The sequence below is a fragment of the Colletotrichum siamense genome, assembly GCF_013390195.1.
Source record: "Colletotrichum siamense strain Cg363 chromosome Unknown KSG_Cg363_contig03, whole genome shotgun sequence".
NCBI classification, from domain to species: domain Eukaryota; kingdom Fungi; phylum Ascomycota; class Sordariomycetes; order Glomerellales; family Glomerellaceae; genus Colletotrichum; species Colletotrichum siamense.
In genome coordinates, this window is record NW_023501016.1 from 4,775,500 (window position 1) to 4,790,597 (window position 15,098).

Genomic DNA, 15,098 nt, shown 5'->3' on the forward strand with positions numbered 1-15,098 from the left:
CGATCGACTTCCGTCTCGCTTTGAGGCGTACTCGACGGCGATTATTATAAGTGGAACAATTGCACTCTGTAGATTTCCAAGAAACGTGGTGTCCATCTTATGGGGCTCCTGTTTGATCTCGAGTCGTGCTTCTTGATCTGACTGGGACACGAGGTCGCCACTGTACTCGTCGCAACACAGGTCCATGAGTAGACATGATTGAGGTTGAGCGTTCGTCTGATGCTGGGTGCGCTGACTGTTCAAATATCTCTGTTCCTGCGGCGATGGATGTCAGAACCGACAACCCAGCTTGGCATAATAGCGACAACTGGGAAGAAAGTCGACAAGTCAATCGCGCCGAAGATGCCCAATTGGCAAGTCATCGAAACAGGAGCAGGTCTGAGGTGTAGCTGGACTACCACCGGCTTTGTCAGCTTAATTGGGGGAATCCCGAGGCCGTTGTATTGATGTTTCTGTTGCAGACCCAGAAGACGTGGCGCCCATCAGAATTTGCAACCGTCGTAGTGGAATACGTGTTTTGGACAAGGTAAACGACGAATTGTCCGGTGGGCCCGGGTTGCGAGGAGGTAGTCCGGCAAGTCGATGGGGCGGAAGAAGTCCTCAATCTGCGGTTGACGAGAGGGCTCGCTGGCTGGTTATGCTTAACAAATAGAGTAGCAATAGATTTGGCTGCTCTTTCCTACCGAACGGCTGGTGTTAGTTCGGCACGATGGGCTGCAGCTTAGGTACCTTCGGGTCGGCTAAAAAGAGGCCGCTTTCACCGATGGTTGGTAATGCCTTTGCAACTGCAGGAGGCAGAGAGAAAGACAAGCTGCCGTCGTGGCACCTTCTTGCCTCGTGCTAGCCATTTCGTGGCACCCCTGTCTCGTGCTGTCCCATCCTATCCCGTTTCGTCTGTGTCCCCATCGTTTTCCCCCTTCCACCTCCCGGAACCAGGCCAGGACTCCAGGCCAATGCAATCCCAGCACCCCATGCATCGAGAATGGCCGCTGCTGAACGGTGGACGGTGGCCCAGTTCGCCCTCCCGCCTTCACTCCTCGATGCTCTCTGCAAGTCGGGTTGCTGGGTCGGCCTTCGCCGACTAGAAGTCACTGTGCCTGCCCTTCCTCCACAACCCGCTGCTCAAATCCCCTGCGGAGAATAAGGCGAACAATAAAAAGTACATTGTCCAGAGTCCAGACTGCGCAGCTATCTGCCTGTCATGCACTCTACTCGCGGTTCATTCTTGCCCACACCCACTTTCATCTGCATACGGTCTTCATCATTACACGTACAGTTCCTTTTCACCCTTAGCTGACGTAGTCGTCCATATCTCTGACTCTTCCTCGCTTCCTCTCGTTATCTTCTCCCGTGTTGTCACCACTCCATCCATCCTTCCTTCCATTGTCCACAATTCCACGTCTCTACCCCAACCCCTTCGGAGTTCGACACCACCCAGACCGGGTTTCGACAGTTTGCCCTCGTTTTTACCAAGTGGAACCAGGGACACATCTTTGATGATTCCGTACCAATCCTTTCTTCCCGAGTGACGGACATATGATTTCTATCCCCGGCCGCACACTAAAACCTTAGCCTGCTGCGCTGCATCTGCTGTTTCTCTCAGTCCCGTCCAACAACGGGCTGGCTTTACCCACATAAATATAACAGCTGCCGCCGTTTGAACACTGCTTGCCAAGGGCGAAGCACACAGACCCAGCCAAGACTTCCCCAGAACGGTTGCCAGAGGATGGCAGACAAGGAGGAGAAAACCAACATAACGGCACCCGACCCACAAGCCGCTGCTGTTGAGCCCATCACTCCCAAGGAGCCCGAAGATGCCGCCTATGTCATCGACATTGATGGCACTGACGAGAAGAATGAAAGTTCCGATGTCGATGAGAAGACTGCAAGGCCAGAGCTGAAAGCGACAAAAAGCCATGCCACTGACACGAGTGTTGCTACCACGACCGCAAACCGACAACCTGAGAGCAAGCCATGGTACAAGACGCCAAATCCACTAAGATGGGGCGGTGTCCCCCCAGTTCCAGAGGAGAGAATCGTATCCAGAGAACACAAGGCCGGCTTCTTCAGCCAACTGACCTTTCAGTGGATGGCACCATTGATGAGTGTGAGTGAACATGACAGCTCACCATCAGCTTGAGACGTTGAAACGTACAACGCTGCAATTAACCCGAAAAGAAAAGTTCTGACATCTCAACAGACAGGGTACAAGCGACAGCTTGAACCCAATGACATCTGGACCGTCAACCCGGACAGAGCCGCAGATGTCATGACTGACAAGCTGAAGGCTGCCTTCCAAAAACGCGTCGACAAAGGAGACAAGTACCCTTTGCTATGGGCCTTGCATGAAACTTACTTCTTCGAGTTTTGGCTCGGAGGCTTTCTCCAGCTGATGTCCACCATCTTCCAGGTCATGTCACCTTTTACGCTGCGGTATCTGATCCAATTCGCCAACGACGCTTGGGATGCTGCAAACCAAGGACAGCCACCCCCAGCCATAGGCAAAGGTATCGGTTTGGTTCTTGGTGTTACCGTGATGCAGATTCTGCAGAGTCTGGGAACGAATCATTTCATCTACCGTGGTATGATGATCGGTGGACAATCCAGAGCCGTTCTCATCAGCGCCATTTTTGAAAAGTCCATGTCGCTGTCTGGTCGTGCCAAGGCCGGCGGCCTGAAAGAGGGTGCCAAATCACAGACTGACGACAAGGGAAAGAAAAAGGAGAAGAAGGGAAAGAAGGGAGACGCCAAAGGGCCTGCCATCTCGGGCGACGGCACCGGCTGGGGTAACGGACGAATTGTCAACCTCATGAGCGTCGACACGTACCGCATCGACCAAGCCTGCGCTCTGTTCCATCTTACCTGGACTGCCCCTATCTCCTGCGTCATCACATTGGTTGTCCTGTGCATCAACTTGAGCTACAGCGCACTTGCTGGATTTGCGCTCCTCGTCGCTGGCATTCCGCTGCTGACCAGATCCATCAGAAGCTTGTTCAAACGGCGAAAGGCCATCAACAAGACCACCGACCAGCGAGTCAGCTTGACACAGGAGATTCTGCAGTCAGTCCGGTTTGTGAAATACTTTGGCTGGGAGAGCGCGTTTCTCGAACGCCTGAAGGAGATTCGAAGCAGAGAAATCCACGCCATCCAGATCTTGCTGGCCATCCGAAACGCCATCAATGCTGTCAGTTTGTCGCTGCCTATCTTCGCCTCCATGCTCTCCTTCATCACGTATGCAAAGACCAATAACGCACTCAACCCGGCCGAGGTCTTTTCGTCCCTTGCGTTGTTCAATGGCCTTCGTATCCCACTGAACCTGCTTCCTCTGGTTCTCGGCCAGGTCGTCGATGCCTGGTCATCCCTAAAGCGTATCCAAGAGTTTCTGCTGGCTGAAGAACAAGAGGAGGAAGTGGTTTACAAGCCAGAGGGGGAAAACGCATTGGAGATGCACAATGGCGGCTTTACCTGGGAGCGAACGCCGACGCAAGAATCGGAGAAGACTATAGGCGGAAAGGGGGGAAAGAAGGCACCTGCTCAGCCCGCAGCGGCAAAGAAGACCGAAGAGCCGGTCACTTCCTCTGGGGATAGCACTGGAGATGGCGCCAGCACACTTGTGGAGGAAGAACGCGAACCCTTCAAGCTGCAGGACCTCAATTTTGAGATCAAGAGAGATGAGCTGGTAGCAGTTATCGGTTCCGTCGGGAGCGGAAAGACCTCGCTGCTAGCTGCACTTGCAGGCGACATGAGAAAGACATCCGGCGAGGTCGTGCTTGGTGCGTCTAGGGCTTTCTGTCCTCAATATGCTTGGATCCAGAACGCCTCGGTTCGGGATAACATCCTCTTTGGCAAAGATATGGACAAGGCCTGGTACCAAGAGGTCATCAACGCGTGAGTAACCCTCATTCTCGAGGATCGGGATCCATACTGACATTCCTCAGGTGTGCCCTTCGACCTGATATGGCCATGCTTCCCAACGGCGATCTGACTGAAATCGGTGAAAGAGGCATTACCATTTCTGGTGGTCAAAAGCAGCGTCTCAACATCGCCAGAGCCATCTACTTCGATGCGGATGTCGTGCTGATGGACGACCCTTTGTCGGCCGTCGACGCGCATGTTGGACGTCACATCTTCGACAATGCTATTCTTGGTCTCCTGAAGGGCAAATGCAGAGTCCTGGCGACTCATCAGCTGTGGGTTCTAAACCGATGTGACAGGGTCATCTGGATGGAGGGTGGCAAGATCCAGGCTATCGATACGTTTGACAATCTGATGAGGGATCACCGTGGGTTCCAGCAACTACTGGAGACGACCGCCGTTGAGGAGAAGGAGGACGATGCCCCGCCCACCAACTTGACCGAGGCCCCCGCAGCCGATAAGAAGAAGAACAAGAAGGGTGCTGCGCTCATGCAGCAAGAAGAGCGAGCAGTGTCGAGCGTTCCCTGGAAGGTGTACACCGACTACATCCGCGCTTCCGGAAGCATTCTCAACGCCCCCTTCCTGGTCTTCTTGTTGCTCCTCTCGCAGGGTGCCAACCTTATGACGAGTTTGTGGTTGTCGTACTGGACCAGCAAGAAGTACCCGCTCTCGGACGCACAGTATATCGGCGTGTATGCCGGCCTTGGTGCGGTCCAGGCCTTGCTGATGTTTATCTTCTCCCTGCTCCTATCCATCCTGGGCACGAACTCGAGCAGAGTCATGCTTCGTCAGGCAGTCACCAGGGTCCTTCGCGCGCCGATGTCGTTTTTTGATACCACTCCGCTTGGCCGCATCACGAACCGGTTTTCGAGGGATGTGGACGTAATGGACAACAACCTCACGGATGCCATGAGAATGTACTTCTTCACGCTGGCCATGATCATATCCGTTTTTGCCCTCATCATCGCCTTCTTCCACTATTTTGCCATCGCTCTCGGACCTCTCTTCGTCTTCTTTATCCTCGCCGCTTCCTACTATCGTGCATCGGCGCGCGAGGTCAAACGGTTCGAGTCGGTCCTCCGCTCAACTGTGTTCGCCAAGTTCGGCGAGGGTCTGAGTGGTGTAGCCAGCATTCGAGCATACGGCCTCAAATCCCACTTCATCGCCGACCTACGCAAGTCGATTGACGAGATGAACGCGGCGTACTATCTCACGTTTTCCAACCAACGTTGGCTTTCGACCCGCCTCGATCTCATCGGCAACCTTCTCGTCTTCACCGTCGGCATCCTCGTCGTGACATCCCGCTTCAGCGTGCCGCCAAGTATCGGAGGCCTCGTGCTCAGCTACATCCTGGGCATTGTGCAGATGATTCAGTTCACTGTCCGCCAGCTCGCTGAAGTTGAAAACGGCATGAACGCCGTCGAGCGCATCCAATACTATGGCACCCAGCTTGAAGAGGAGGCGCCACTTCACACCATCGAAGTGCGTCCGTCATGGCCAGAGAAGGGTGAGATCGTCTTCGATAATGTCGAAATGCGCTACCGCGCCAACCTCCCCCTTGTCCTGTCGGGCCTGTCGATCCACGTCCGGGGCGGCGAGCGCATCGGCATCGTCGGCCGTACCGGCGCAGGCAAGTCCTCCATTATGTCGACCCTCTTCCGCCTCGTCGAGCTTTCAGGGGGTCACATCACCATCGATGGCGTCGACATCTCCACCATCGGCCTCCACGACCTCCGTTCCCGCCTCGCCATCATTCCCCAGGACCCGACGCTGTTCCGCGGCACCGTCCGCTCCAATCTCGACCCCTTCAGCGAGCACACCGACCTCGAGCTCTGGTCCGCACTTCGTCAAGCAGACCTCGTCCCGGCGGGTGCGAACCTCGGCGATCCGCGCTCCAAGGACCCGGCCCGGATTCATCTCGACTCCGTCGTCGAGGAGGACGGCCTCAACTTCTCCCTCGGCCAGCGCCAGCTCATGGCTCTCGCGCGCGCCCTCGTCCGCGGCAGCCGCATCATCGTCTGCGATGAAGCGACGTCGTCGGTTGACATGGAGACGGACGACAAGATCCAGAACACCATCGCCACATCCTTCCGCGGCAGGACGCTCCTCTGCATCGCGCATCGTCTGCGCACGATCATTGGCTACGACCGCATCTGCGTCATGGACGCAGGTCGCATCGCCGAGCTCGACACCCCGCTGGCGCTGTGGCAACGCGAGGGTGGCATCTTTAGAGGCATGTGCGACCGCAGCGGCATCAGACTTGAGGACATCCGCGGCGCGAGCGAGGAGATGGGGTCCAAGGACCAGGCGGGCGAGTCGAGTCGCCAGATTTGAAGAGACCATTTGCCGTGCGAAAGATCTTCTGCAAACAAGACAAAAAAGGGGGGACCGAAGAACACAAAACAAGTAGGTAATCATGGGAATATATGGCGTTTTTTCTTTCTCACTTTCTCTTGTTAGTGAGCAGCATAGTTTCATACCCAAAGAACCCCCAGGCCACACGCCTCGGACGGGGACATACCGCCCTGCTGCCCGTAATGTTATACAAAATAGAAAGACAAAAACTCAGCAAAACCGCAATGCGCCCAAAAAGTCTCGCTAAGATCCGAAGATGCATCGTTCTTGTGTACCTCTAACCTACCTTTGCTCGCAGACGCTGTCTCGGATAGAGACAGAAAAAAACCGACATGCCCTTGCTCAGAAACATGCTTCACGAACCACGACGTCAGCAACGCGCATGTGTATCCGTCATACGCCCGCCCGGTATGTCGAATCGACGTCGCACAGGGAGCGGGCGTGTCACAGAGATCCGGCGGGTGTCAGCGATGGTGAGAAAAGAAGAACGGCGAGAATCGTTGTCGGGCATATGCCGTGTAAGTCTGCTGCACTCGGCCAACTTAACCGACAAACATACCGCCAGCAAAACTTTTCTCTGTTCCTGAGAAACATTGAAGAACAAGCGGTGAGGTGAGCACGCGCGTTAAGTCGAGGTCACGAACGTCGTGTCACAGGAGAAACAACGGTTATGGAAGCATGAAGTCGGTGGGTGGACGACGGCTGAGCTCTTTTGGGGGGGCTCGGTCCGTTCGGTATTGCGCTTTCGCGAGGTCCGGGACGGAGCAGTCCCAAAAGTTTAATTAATTGGATTCAACGCGGGATCAAGTCGGGATGAGCATGAGTTCAAAAGAAGGTTGGGATGACATAAACGGCCGCAATAAGCTTTACCCAGCTCTTGAGTTTGTTTCTTGGTTGTCACGGACGACGGCGGTTGGGACGAAGTATATATGCACGTTGGCGATGTCTGAGCAACGACCTGCCCTCTGAGCCATTGGAAGTGGTGTCAGTTACGCTGCCAAGGAGATGGTCGGTGGGCCACAATACACAGCAACACCCGGCGGGATGGGAAAACTATCACGCTTTGAATAAGATTCTCATTGAAAGGGAATATGTACTAGCGAGGCGCGAGAATTGAAGAAACAAAAGCGTCGTTGGCAGACCTGACCGCCACGACTCCCAGTCTAATGCTCCGGCACCCTTTGAGTATGCAATGACAAACTGGTAACGATTAAAACACCACCCGCGCGCAGTGCCCGATTGGGGCAACCAGCTTGCTTTTTTGACTGTTTCCACCAGACTGTAGAAAACCTAACCCTGAAGGGCCAGGATATTGATAATTAGAACAAAAGTAGGCCGTTCTTAAACCAAGAGTAATCCATGACGCCGTATTTGTGCCTCCCATAACCCCAAGCCGTGAATATCGCCATTTTCATATGACGCAATGAGAATTGCTCCTCGATGCCTCGACGTAAGAAATCAAACGCTCAAAACAACCGACCGCTGTTGTTGTTGTTCCGATGCGCGCTGGGCGGGAAAGCGTTGGGATTTTCGTCCAGCAGGTCCTCGAGGTATGCGCTGGGTGCTCGTTGACCGTTGCCGGGAGCTGCGGCCAAGTTGACGGAGCTGGTGCTGAAGTCTCGTCTCGCAGCGAAAGAAGGAGACTCAGGAGGCGTAGATTCTCTCATCGTGTTGCGAGAAGTGTTTCCATATCCACCACGGGAGTCAGGGCGCAAGTTCGTCAAGCTTATTGACTGGCTGTGAGCGTGGCCGGGCGAAGATGTGCCAGCAGCGTAGAAGCCAGAAGGAAGAAACGTGGAATCGCGGACGCGGACGCTGTCACGGTTGTTGCCGCCGCCAGCTGCCGTGGGCGAGAAGAAGAGGTTGGACTGGCTAGGCGTGGCAGAGGGAATGGGGCCGCGCTGCGTTCTACGCACGCCGCGCCCGTTCGCATTCAAAGACGGCGTAGACTCTTGATCCGTGTACTTGTAGAACTGCGCGGGAGGAGCGGGGAAGCTGGCCTTGTCGTTCGCGATATGTTGAGCGTTGGCAGCACGAGCGACGGAGCGGTGCAACAGGCAAGCGACAATGCCGCGCCAGATGAGGATACCAAGACCGAAAGCACCCAGGATGGCACCAACGGCGATGAAGACGGTTCCTTGAGGAGCGCTCGAACGGTGCATGAACGGTGCATTGTTCGTAGGTGGCACAGTCGGAGGAGGGTAAGTCGTGGTGAGGGGTTGATTGGTGAGGGATGGGAAATCCGTCGCGTCATCTCCTGATGCCGACGTCGCGGTCCCGGTGATTCTGGGGGCGGAGAAGCTCTCAGCAGTCGTCTCAACAGTGCCGGTGTTGGTGATGACCGCGGCGGCGTTTGAGGTTTTGCTCGCTTCTGTGGTTGCTGTCGTTGCTGCGGCTTGCGTCGTTGTCGCTGCGTTTCCTCCCGTAGTGGTATCCTGAGCCAGACCTGTTGCGGAGAAAAGCGAGACGGCTGCGAATGTGGACAGGAGAAGCGTGCGCTTCAGCGAGACTCGCGAGGGACCCATGATGGCCGGATCCTTAAGTTTTGCGGTTGTGATGAAATGCAGGAAAGATGCGAGATGGACACAGCGAGGCAGATGATGAACGACGGTCGTTTACGGAGGGCTACGTTTGCGAGGTGTCGGTCGATCAAGGATTGTTGGTGTGTGTGGCTGTGTTTGTTGCTCAGCTATTGAAAATAGAAGGCGCTGTCGTCGTCGTCGTGATTGGGTCGGATGGCGCGGTTTGGCTTGGTGGAATTTCGGTCGACTAGATGGTGCGCACTATGTACCGGGGATTGCAGACAAGTCGAACGAAGGTATCGTGGGAATTGCAGAACAGCGTGGGATGGGAAAGAATGAAAAGAGGTCTGTCGTGGGCTAGACCATTGCTTTGGCCGGCTGAAAGGCTGGCTGTGTGGGCGGCTTTCGGAAGCTGGACTGTGAGGAGAGGGATGAGGGAGCAGGAGACGAGAGGGAGGGATGAGGGTGCGTGAAGGGGAGGGAGAGGGTAAGTAGCAGCGGGTCGGCAACAGGGAAGCAGCCTGGGGAAAAAAGGAGGAAGGGTCTTTCCCTGTCGATGCAGAGGAACGAACCAGAGGAACTAGAGGAACGGCACCAAGCACGCACAGCACACACAGGCCACTGGCAAACCACAGGTCAAGGCACAGGACACAGCAGCGGGCAAGCAGGTTCGTGTTATGGCGCGGACTGCCTGGACTGGGCGGTCCTTTCCCAGACTCAGAAGTGGTGTGGCGCATCTTGCTGCAATGAAGGCTCTGACGTGCTGTCGTGTCCCGCGGGCTGCTCTGTTTATTCTTGTGGTCTTGGGCCAATTTCTTGGACAGAGACCTGCATGCACAGTGCAGGGACCTATGCGAGGCATGGCCACTGGCTGCATGGCCTGGGTTTCTGGGGAAGCGATACAGTGCGCTGCTGATCGATGCACCGTCCCATGGAAGTCCCGGACGACGCTCGTATCGCCAATCAGGCGCGGATCCCACTAATAAACGGCCCTCAGCATGCGCTACAGTGGCTGCATTCCGCACGAATATCCGTACTCCATCGCCCAACACGAGCCCTCGTCCGGGGTAAGCGCACACTGTTCCTGGCAGAAGCCCACCCAACGGCCAACGGCGAGTGATGACACTGGTGACTGGAGGTGATCCTCGCGAAAACCGGGCCATTGGCATTGGATCGTCAAATGATGTGACGAGATGGCGAAACCACTGCGTGGAATGCGAATGATGGCCAGGCACCCCACACAAAGTCCCCTATCGTTTCGTCGCGTCGCCATGTCTCTCTGTCCCGTGCCTGGACAGTCAACCATTTCTTAGATCAATGGTCATCACTGCTGCTGCTATGCATGAGGTAGGGTAAGCCGCAAACCACACGGGACACGCACTGCAATCTTGCTGCAAGGCACCACGCGCCCGAAAGTCTGACGCCCATCGGAAAATGAGTGATCGCTTTCTTTTTCGGGGGAGTCAATTGCAACGCTAAGGCGCCCCGGAGGCCCCTGTCATTCGTCCACCCTCATTCCCACCACTGCGGTCCACTCCTCGGTCGGGTGCTGAAGACGTGAGCTGGAGGGGCTCAGCTCTGTCAAGGTCTCTCTCTCTCTATGAACGTCCAAAGACGGAACATGCCTATGAGCGCACTGTAAGTCGATGCGAAAGAAGCAGAATGAAGCACTCGGACGATGAAGAGCTGAGATCGACTGGCGCTGGTGCTCTGTAACCAGCCTCCTCGATTTGGTGGTTGTCACCGGCAGGGATCGGGCCCCGCCAATATTGAAAAAAATGCGCCAGCGTGACCCTTGGGTCCTCCGAGAGCACAGACCTTCCTTCACCTTTCACCTTGCTTTCCCTATCGTACACCGAGAGATAAGATTGTACACCGAAAACTTTTTTCTCCAACTGGTCCGCCCGCCACACCCATAGAGCACTTGCTGCACCGATAGCCTCGCTCAGCCTTGTGAAAATCAACACTACACACACAGCTGTCGCATTCGCCGCCCAACGAGCGCAGCACACAATGGGTGTTCAGAAGAAGACAAGGAAGTTTGCTGAGGTATGCCCCCTTCTTATTCACTTCTCATGCAGCTCCTGGACCGGGGAATACCACCTTATCGATAAGAAACTCTGTGGCTCTTCAACTTCACGATGCTGACTGTCTTTTCCACCAGGTCAAGCGAGTGATTGGCAAGAACGATGCGAGACGCAAGGAGAACCTGAAGAAGGCGGAGGAGGCCGTCGAGAAGGCCAAGCGCGAGAGAAGAGGAGCTGACGGCGAGATCGTCCGCGAGATCCCACAAGTCCCGTCTCATATGTTCTTCCAGCATAACGAGGCCCTCGTGCCACCGTACAGCGTACTGGTAGATACCTCATTTTTCTCAAGGACCGTGCAAATGAAATTGCCACTCTTAGAGACGATGATGGACTGCTTATACGGTGAGTTTGGGAGGAATCAGATTCGGGTAGGAAGACAAGGAGCTGATCTTTCCCAGCGACGTGCCACCCGATTGTTACAGACTGCGTAATGGTATGTGATACTCGCTGAACCTTCAGGCTCATCTACGGGGTGCTAACAGGTTGCAGGCGGAGTTGGAGAAGCTGGGACCCAAGTTCCGTATCCCTCTGCGTATTGCCCGCGACGAGAGGTGGCAGAGAGCCAAGTGCGATCACAAGGGAACTTATGGTGACGACTGCTTAATCAGCCGTGTTCAAAAAGACAAAATCTACATTGTCGCAACCAACGATCGTGGCTTGCAGCAGCGTATACGCAAGATTCCTGGAGTCCCGAGTGAGTGGCCCCGCGGCTCCAGTCCCTCAGGCGGACACACGCTAACAGATCCAACAGTCATGAAGTGCGCCCGCGGAAAGTACCTGATCGAGAGACTGCCTGGTGCTCCGGAGTAAGAAGATGCTAAAGGGAAAGGCTGGGGAAACGCATACATCAAAAGCGAATCTGTGTTGGGTCATTTGTGTTGGTTTAATGGGATCATAAAAAAGTCTGGTTGGTCGTGATGTTTTTCGACCTGGGTTCCATCACAAATCTAGTACGCATAACATGGTCATGGAATTTGGCCTCCTAAAAATGTACATCGCGACTATGGCGGATGCAATTCTAGACATTCGGCGTTAACAACCGGATATCTCCGTGAATGACGACGGATGGCAGCGCCAAAACCGTTGCCTAGTCATGGAGGGATGTGATCCTTCCAGAGAAACAAAAGATACTGATACCGATTCCTCCTATCCTGCAGATATCTGAGCCCTGTCCAGACACAGCCAAACAGTCCAATCCTGCCCACTGCACTTTTACGTGACCTCCGGCCCGTCAACATCCACACACTTTCCGGATCCGGCCAACGTTCAACCACACAGACCCGGCCCGGAACCTTCGTCACGGAATTGAACTCCGTGAAATTCCCCCTCTAACCCCCCACCCATCCCAAAAGATCAACACACAAGATGGAACCCGAGACGAGTCCTCACGGGGAAAGCAACAGCGACGGCGGCTCAAATCCCCAAACCGGCAACGGCAACGGCAACGGCGCTCCCACCAAGCGTTCCCGCGTGCTCCTCTCATGCGGCCCATGCCGCACGTCCAAGCTGAAATGTGACCGCTCCGAACCCTGCGGGCAGTGCCTCAAGAAGTCCCGTCCGGAGGGGTGCGTCTACGCCCCCAAGCCCCAGAAGCAAAAGCCCACCAAGGGCATGGCGGCCCGGCTTAAACGGCTGGAGGGCATGGTGCGGACGATGATGGATGATGGTGCCTCGCTCCCGCAGGGTGCCACGCCGACGACGGCCAGGGAGGAGGGCGTCGCGCAGCCCGGTGGCCAGTTCGTTCAGGGGGAGAGCTCGACGACATATGTCGGGGCTACGCATTTCGCGGCAATTCTTGACGATGTAAGTCGCCCTGCTGGTCTTGGCCGGTGGGATCGTAGCGATGAGAGTGAGAGACTAACAGACGGGATCCAGATCGAGGACATGAAGAATTATTTTGAGGAGCCTGAGGTGAATGAAGAGTGGAGTGGCGACAGCCCTGATCAGACCGATGAACTCGAGTCGCCGGATGTGTTGCTCTTTTCGAGGAACATGCCTCGTAACCGGGAAGACCTGATGAGGCTCATCCCTGAGAAGAAGATTGTCGACCGTCTCGTCATGAGATACTTTTCCTCTCAAAGCCCTTCTCAACGTGAGCAATTCTCTATCAAGTGTATACCCCATATAAGATCACTAACACAGAGCAGACATCGTCCACAGGCCAACGTTTGTCAAACAGGTTCGTCATCAAACCTCCTAAACCATGATGGTGCTAACCAACCCCGCAGTACGCCAACTTCTGGAAGAACCCCTCCGTAATCTCTCTCAACTGGCTCGCCCTCCTCTTCATGATCATGTCCCTCGGCGTCTTCTACTCGACCTTCCTCGCCCCGCACGAGCTCACTTCCGACTCCCCGCTCCCGCCCATGGACCGCTTCAAGCTCTTCCGCGCCGCCGCCGCGTGGTGCCTCGTCTGGGGCAAGTACACCCAGCCCTCCATCGGCACGATCCCGCCCTTCATCCTCTACGTCGAGGCCGAGTTCATCATCTCCCGCGCCGCCCAGATGAACTGCTACCTCCTCTCCTCCGTCTGCCTCCGCCTCCTCCTCAAGATGGGCCTGCACCGCGAGCCCTCCAAGCTGACAAACATCTCCGCCTTCGAGGGCGAGATGCGCCGCCGCATGTGGAACATGGCCGTCCAGATGGACCTCCTCGTCTCCTTCCACATGGGCCTGCCCAGCATGCTCAACGGCATCGACAGCGACGTCGACCTCCCCCGCAACCTCGTCGACGAGGACTTTGACGAGCACACCCCCGAGCTGCCCCCGCCGCGGCCCATGACCGACTACACCGAGATGACGTACCCCATCACCAAGTCCTCCCTGATGCGCGTCTTCGGCCAGGTCGCGCGCCAGGCGCACCTGCTCGCCCCGCCGCCCTATGCCGAGGTCATGCGCCTCGACGGCCTGCTCAACGACACCTGGCGCGCCGTGCCGCAGTTCATGATGGTCAAGCCGCTCGAGCAGTGCGTCACCACGCCCGCGATGCAGGTCATCCAGCGCTTCGGTCTGGCGTCGCTGTACAACAAGAGCAGGTGCGTCCTACACCGCCGTTTCCTCCTCGAGCCGGTGCCCAAGAGGGAGCACGACTACTCGCGCTGGCAGTGCCTCGAGGGCGCCATGACGCTGCTCGAGTTCCAGAACACGATATGGCACGCCTGCCGGCCGGGCAACATGCTCGCCCAGAACGGGTGGTTCGTCTCGTCGCTGGCCGTGCACGACTTCCTGCTCGCGGCCATCATTCTGTACCTCGCTGTCGGGCACGAGCAGTTCTGGCAGGAGGGCGGCGAGTTTCTGCCTGAGTGGATGGACAAGATGAGTCCCAGGCCCACGAAGGAGCACCTCCTGCATCTCCTGCAGCGGTCTTATTCTGTCTGGGTCAGCATCGCCGCGGACGTGCCCGAGATCAAGAAGACGGCGGACGTGTTGGAGACGATGTTGGGTAAGCTAGGCTCGCCGCCCAGTTCGCCGCCGAAGGAGGACGGCGTGCGGCAGCCGGCTTCGGTGCAGCGGAGCGAGGGGACGGGGACATCGGGGACGCTGTCCAGCCGCGACGCGCAGCTCCTTACGAATCTTTCACTCAGCGGTAAGGACTTTCTTGACTTCTTCACACGTAGAGTGTCTTCTATAAAATGGCTAACTTCCTGTGATAGACGCGGCATCGTTTCCTTCAAGCGTCACGAACCAGGTGACCAATCACTTCCAGCCCCTGAGCTTTGTCAGCCCGGGCTTGGGATCGAGCGACTCTGCTACGCTCGACCGTGGATGGATCGAGGTTGGCAACGAAATGGACTGGGTAAGTCTTCATCCAGCAGAGGCAGGCGTCTGCCAGGAGACAGCTTCCTAACCTGGAACAGCGCTACTTTGATAACATCATGGGCCAAACCAACAACGACCCCATCGGCGACTTCGACGCGGCCCAGACGACGCCGTGGTTCGACCGAGGACCGCTCCCCAACGACTTTGACTTCTCGGCTGCCGGGGCTTGGGACCCGAACGTGGGACAACAAGGTTGAGGGGTCAGAGGAACGTCCTATGCCGTTTTCTACAATGAGCTACAAGGGTTTGCATATTTTCACGGCCACGCACCATATGCCGCTGCCAGGGCGGGCTCGGCAGCTGATGGAGCTGAACCTACCACCTACGCGCGTTTCGTCTGCATGTACGCACACCTTCTCGAGCAAACAGGAGCCTGGCCGGGGCAGGTACATGGGGCTGCG

At 56.2% G+C, this 15,098-nt stretch overlaps 4 protein-coding genes across 4 annotated transcripts; 3 read left to right on the plus strand and 1 right to left on the minus strand.

The window, feature by feature from the left end:
• Positions 1-1,726: 1,726 nt before the first annotated feature.
• On the plus strand, positions 1,727-6,249 carry fer6-2 (Multidrug resistance protein fer6; the record flags this gene model as incomplete). Its single annotated transcript, XM_036637093.1, has 3 exons — positions 1,727-2,107; positions 2,201-3,888; positions 3,939-6,249. The coding sequence occupies 3 exons, from the start codon at positions 1,727-1,729 to the stop codon at positions 6,247-6,249; spliced, it is 4,380 nt and encodes a 1,459-aa protein (XP_036498780.1).
• A 1,487-nt stretch (positions 6,250-7,736) lies between these two features.
• CGCS363_v005245 (uncharacterized protein) lies at positions 7,737-8,795 on the minus strand (the record flags this gene model as incomplete). The annotated part of the gene is made up of 1 exon (XM_036637094.1): positions 7,737-8,795. One exon carries the CDS (start codon positions 8,793-8,795, stop codon positions 7,737-7,739), a length of 1,059 nt encoding a protein of 352 aa, XP_036497855.1.
• A 2,010-nt stretch (positions 8,796-10,805) lies between these two features.
• On the plus strand, positions 10,806-11,689 carry FCF1-1 (rRNA-processing protein FCF1; the record flags this gene model as incomplete). Its single annotated transcript, XM_036637095.1, has 5 exons — positions 10,806-10,841; positions 10,957-11,221; positions 11,278-11,312; positions 11,369-11,573; positions 11,631-11,689. The coding sequence occupies 5 exons, from the start codon at positions 10,806-10,808 to the stop codon at positions 11,687-11,689; spliced, it is 600 nt and encodes a 199-aa protein (XP_036498779.1).
• Positions 11,690-12,244: 555 nt separating this feature from the next.
• On the plus strand, positions 12,245-14,894 carry fsa6-2 (Fusarisetin A cluster transcription factor fsa6; the record flags this gene model as incomplete). The annotated part of the gene is made up of 6 exons (XM_036637096.1): positions 12,245-12,682; positions 12,755-12,971; positions 13,027-13,058; positions 13,108-14,464; positions 14,532-14,674; positions 14,736-14,894. 6 exons carry the CDS (start codon positions 12,245-12,247, stop codon positions 14,892-14,894), a joined length of 2,346 nt encoding a protein of 781 aa, XP_036498768.1.
• Between the last annotated feature and the right edge of the window lie 204 nt (positions 14,895-15,098).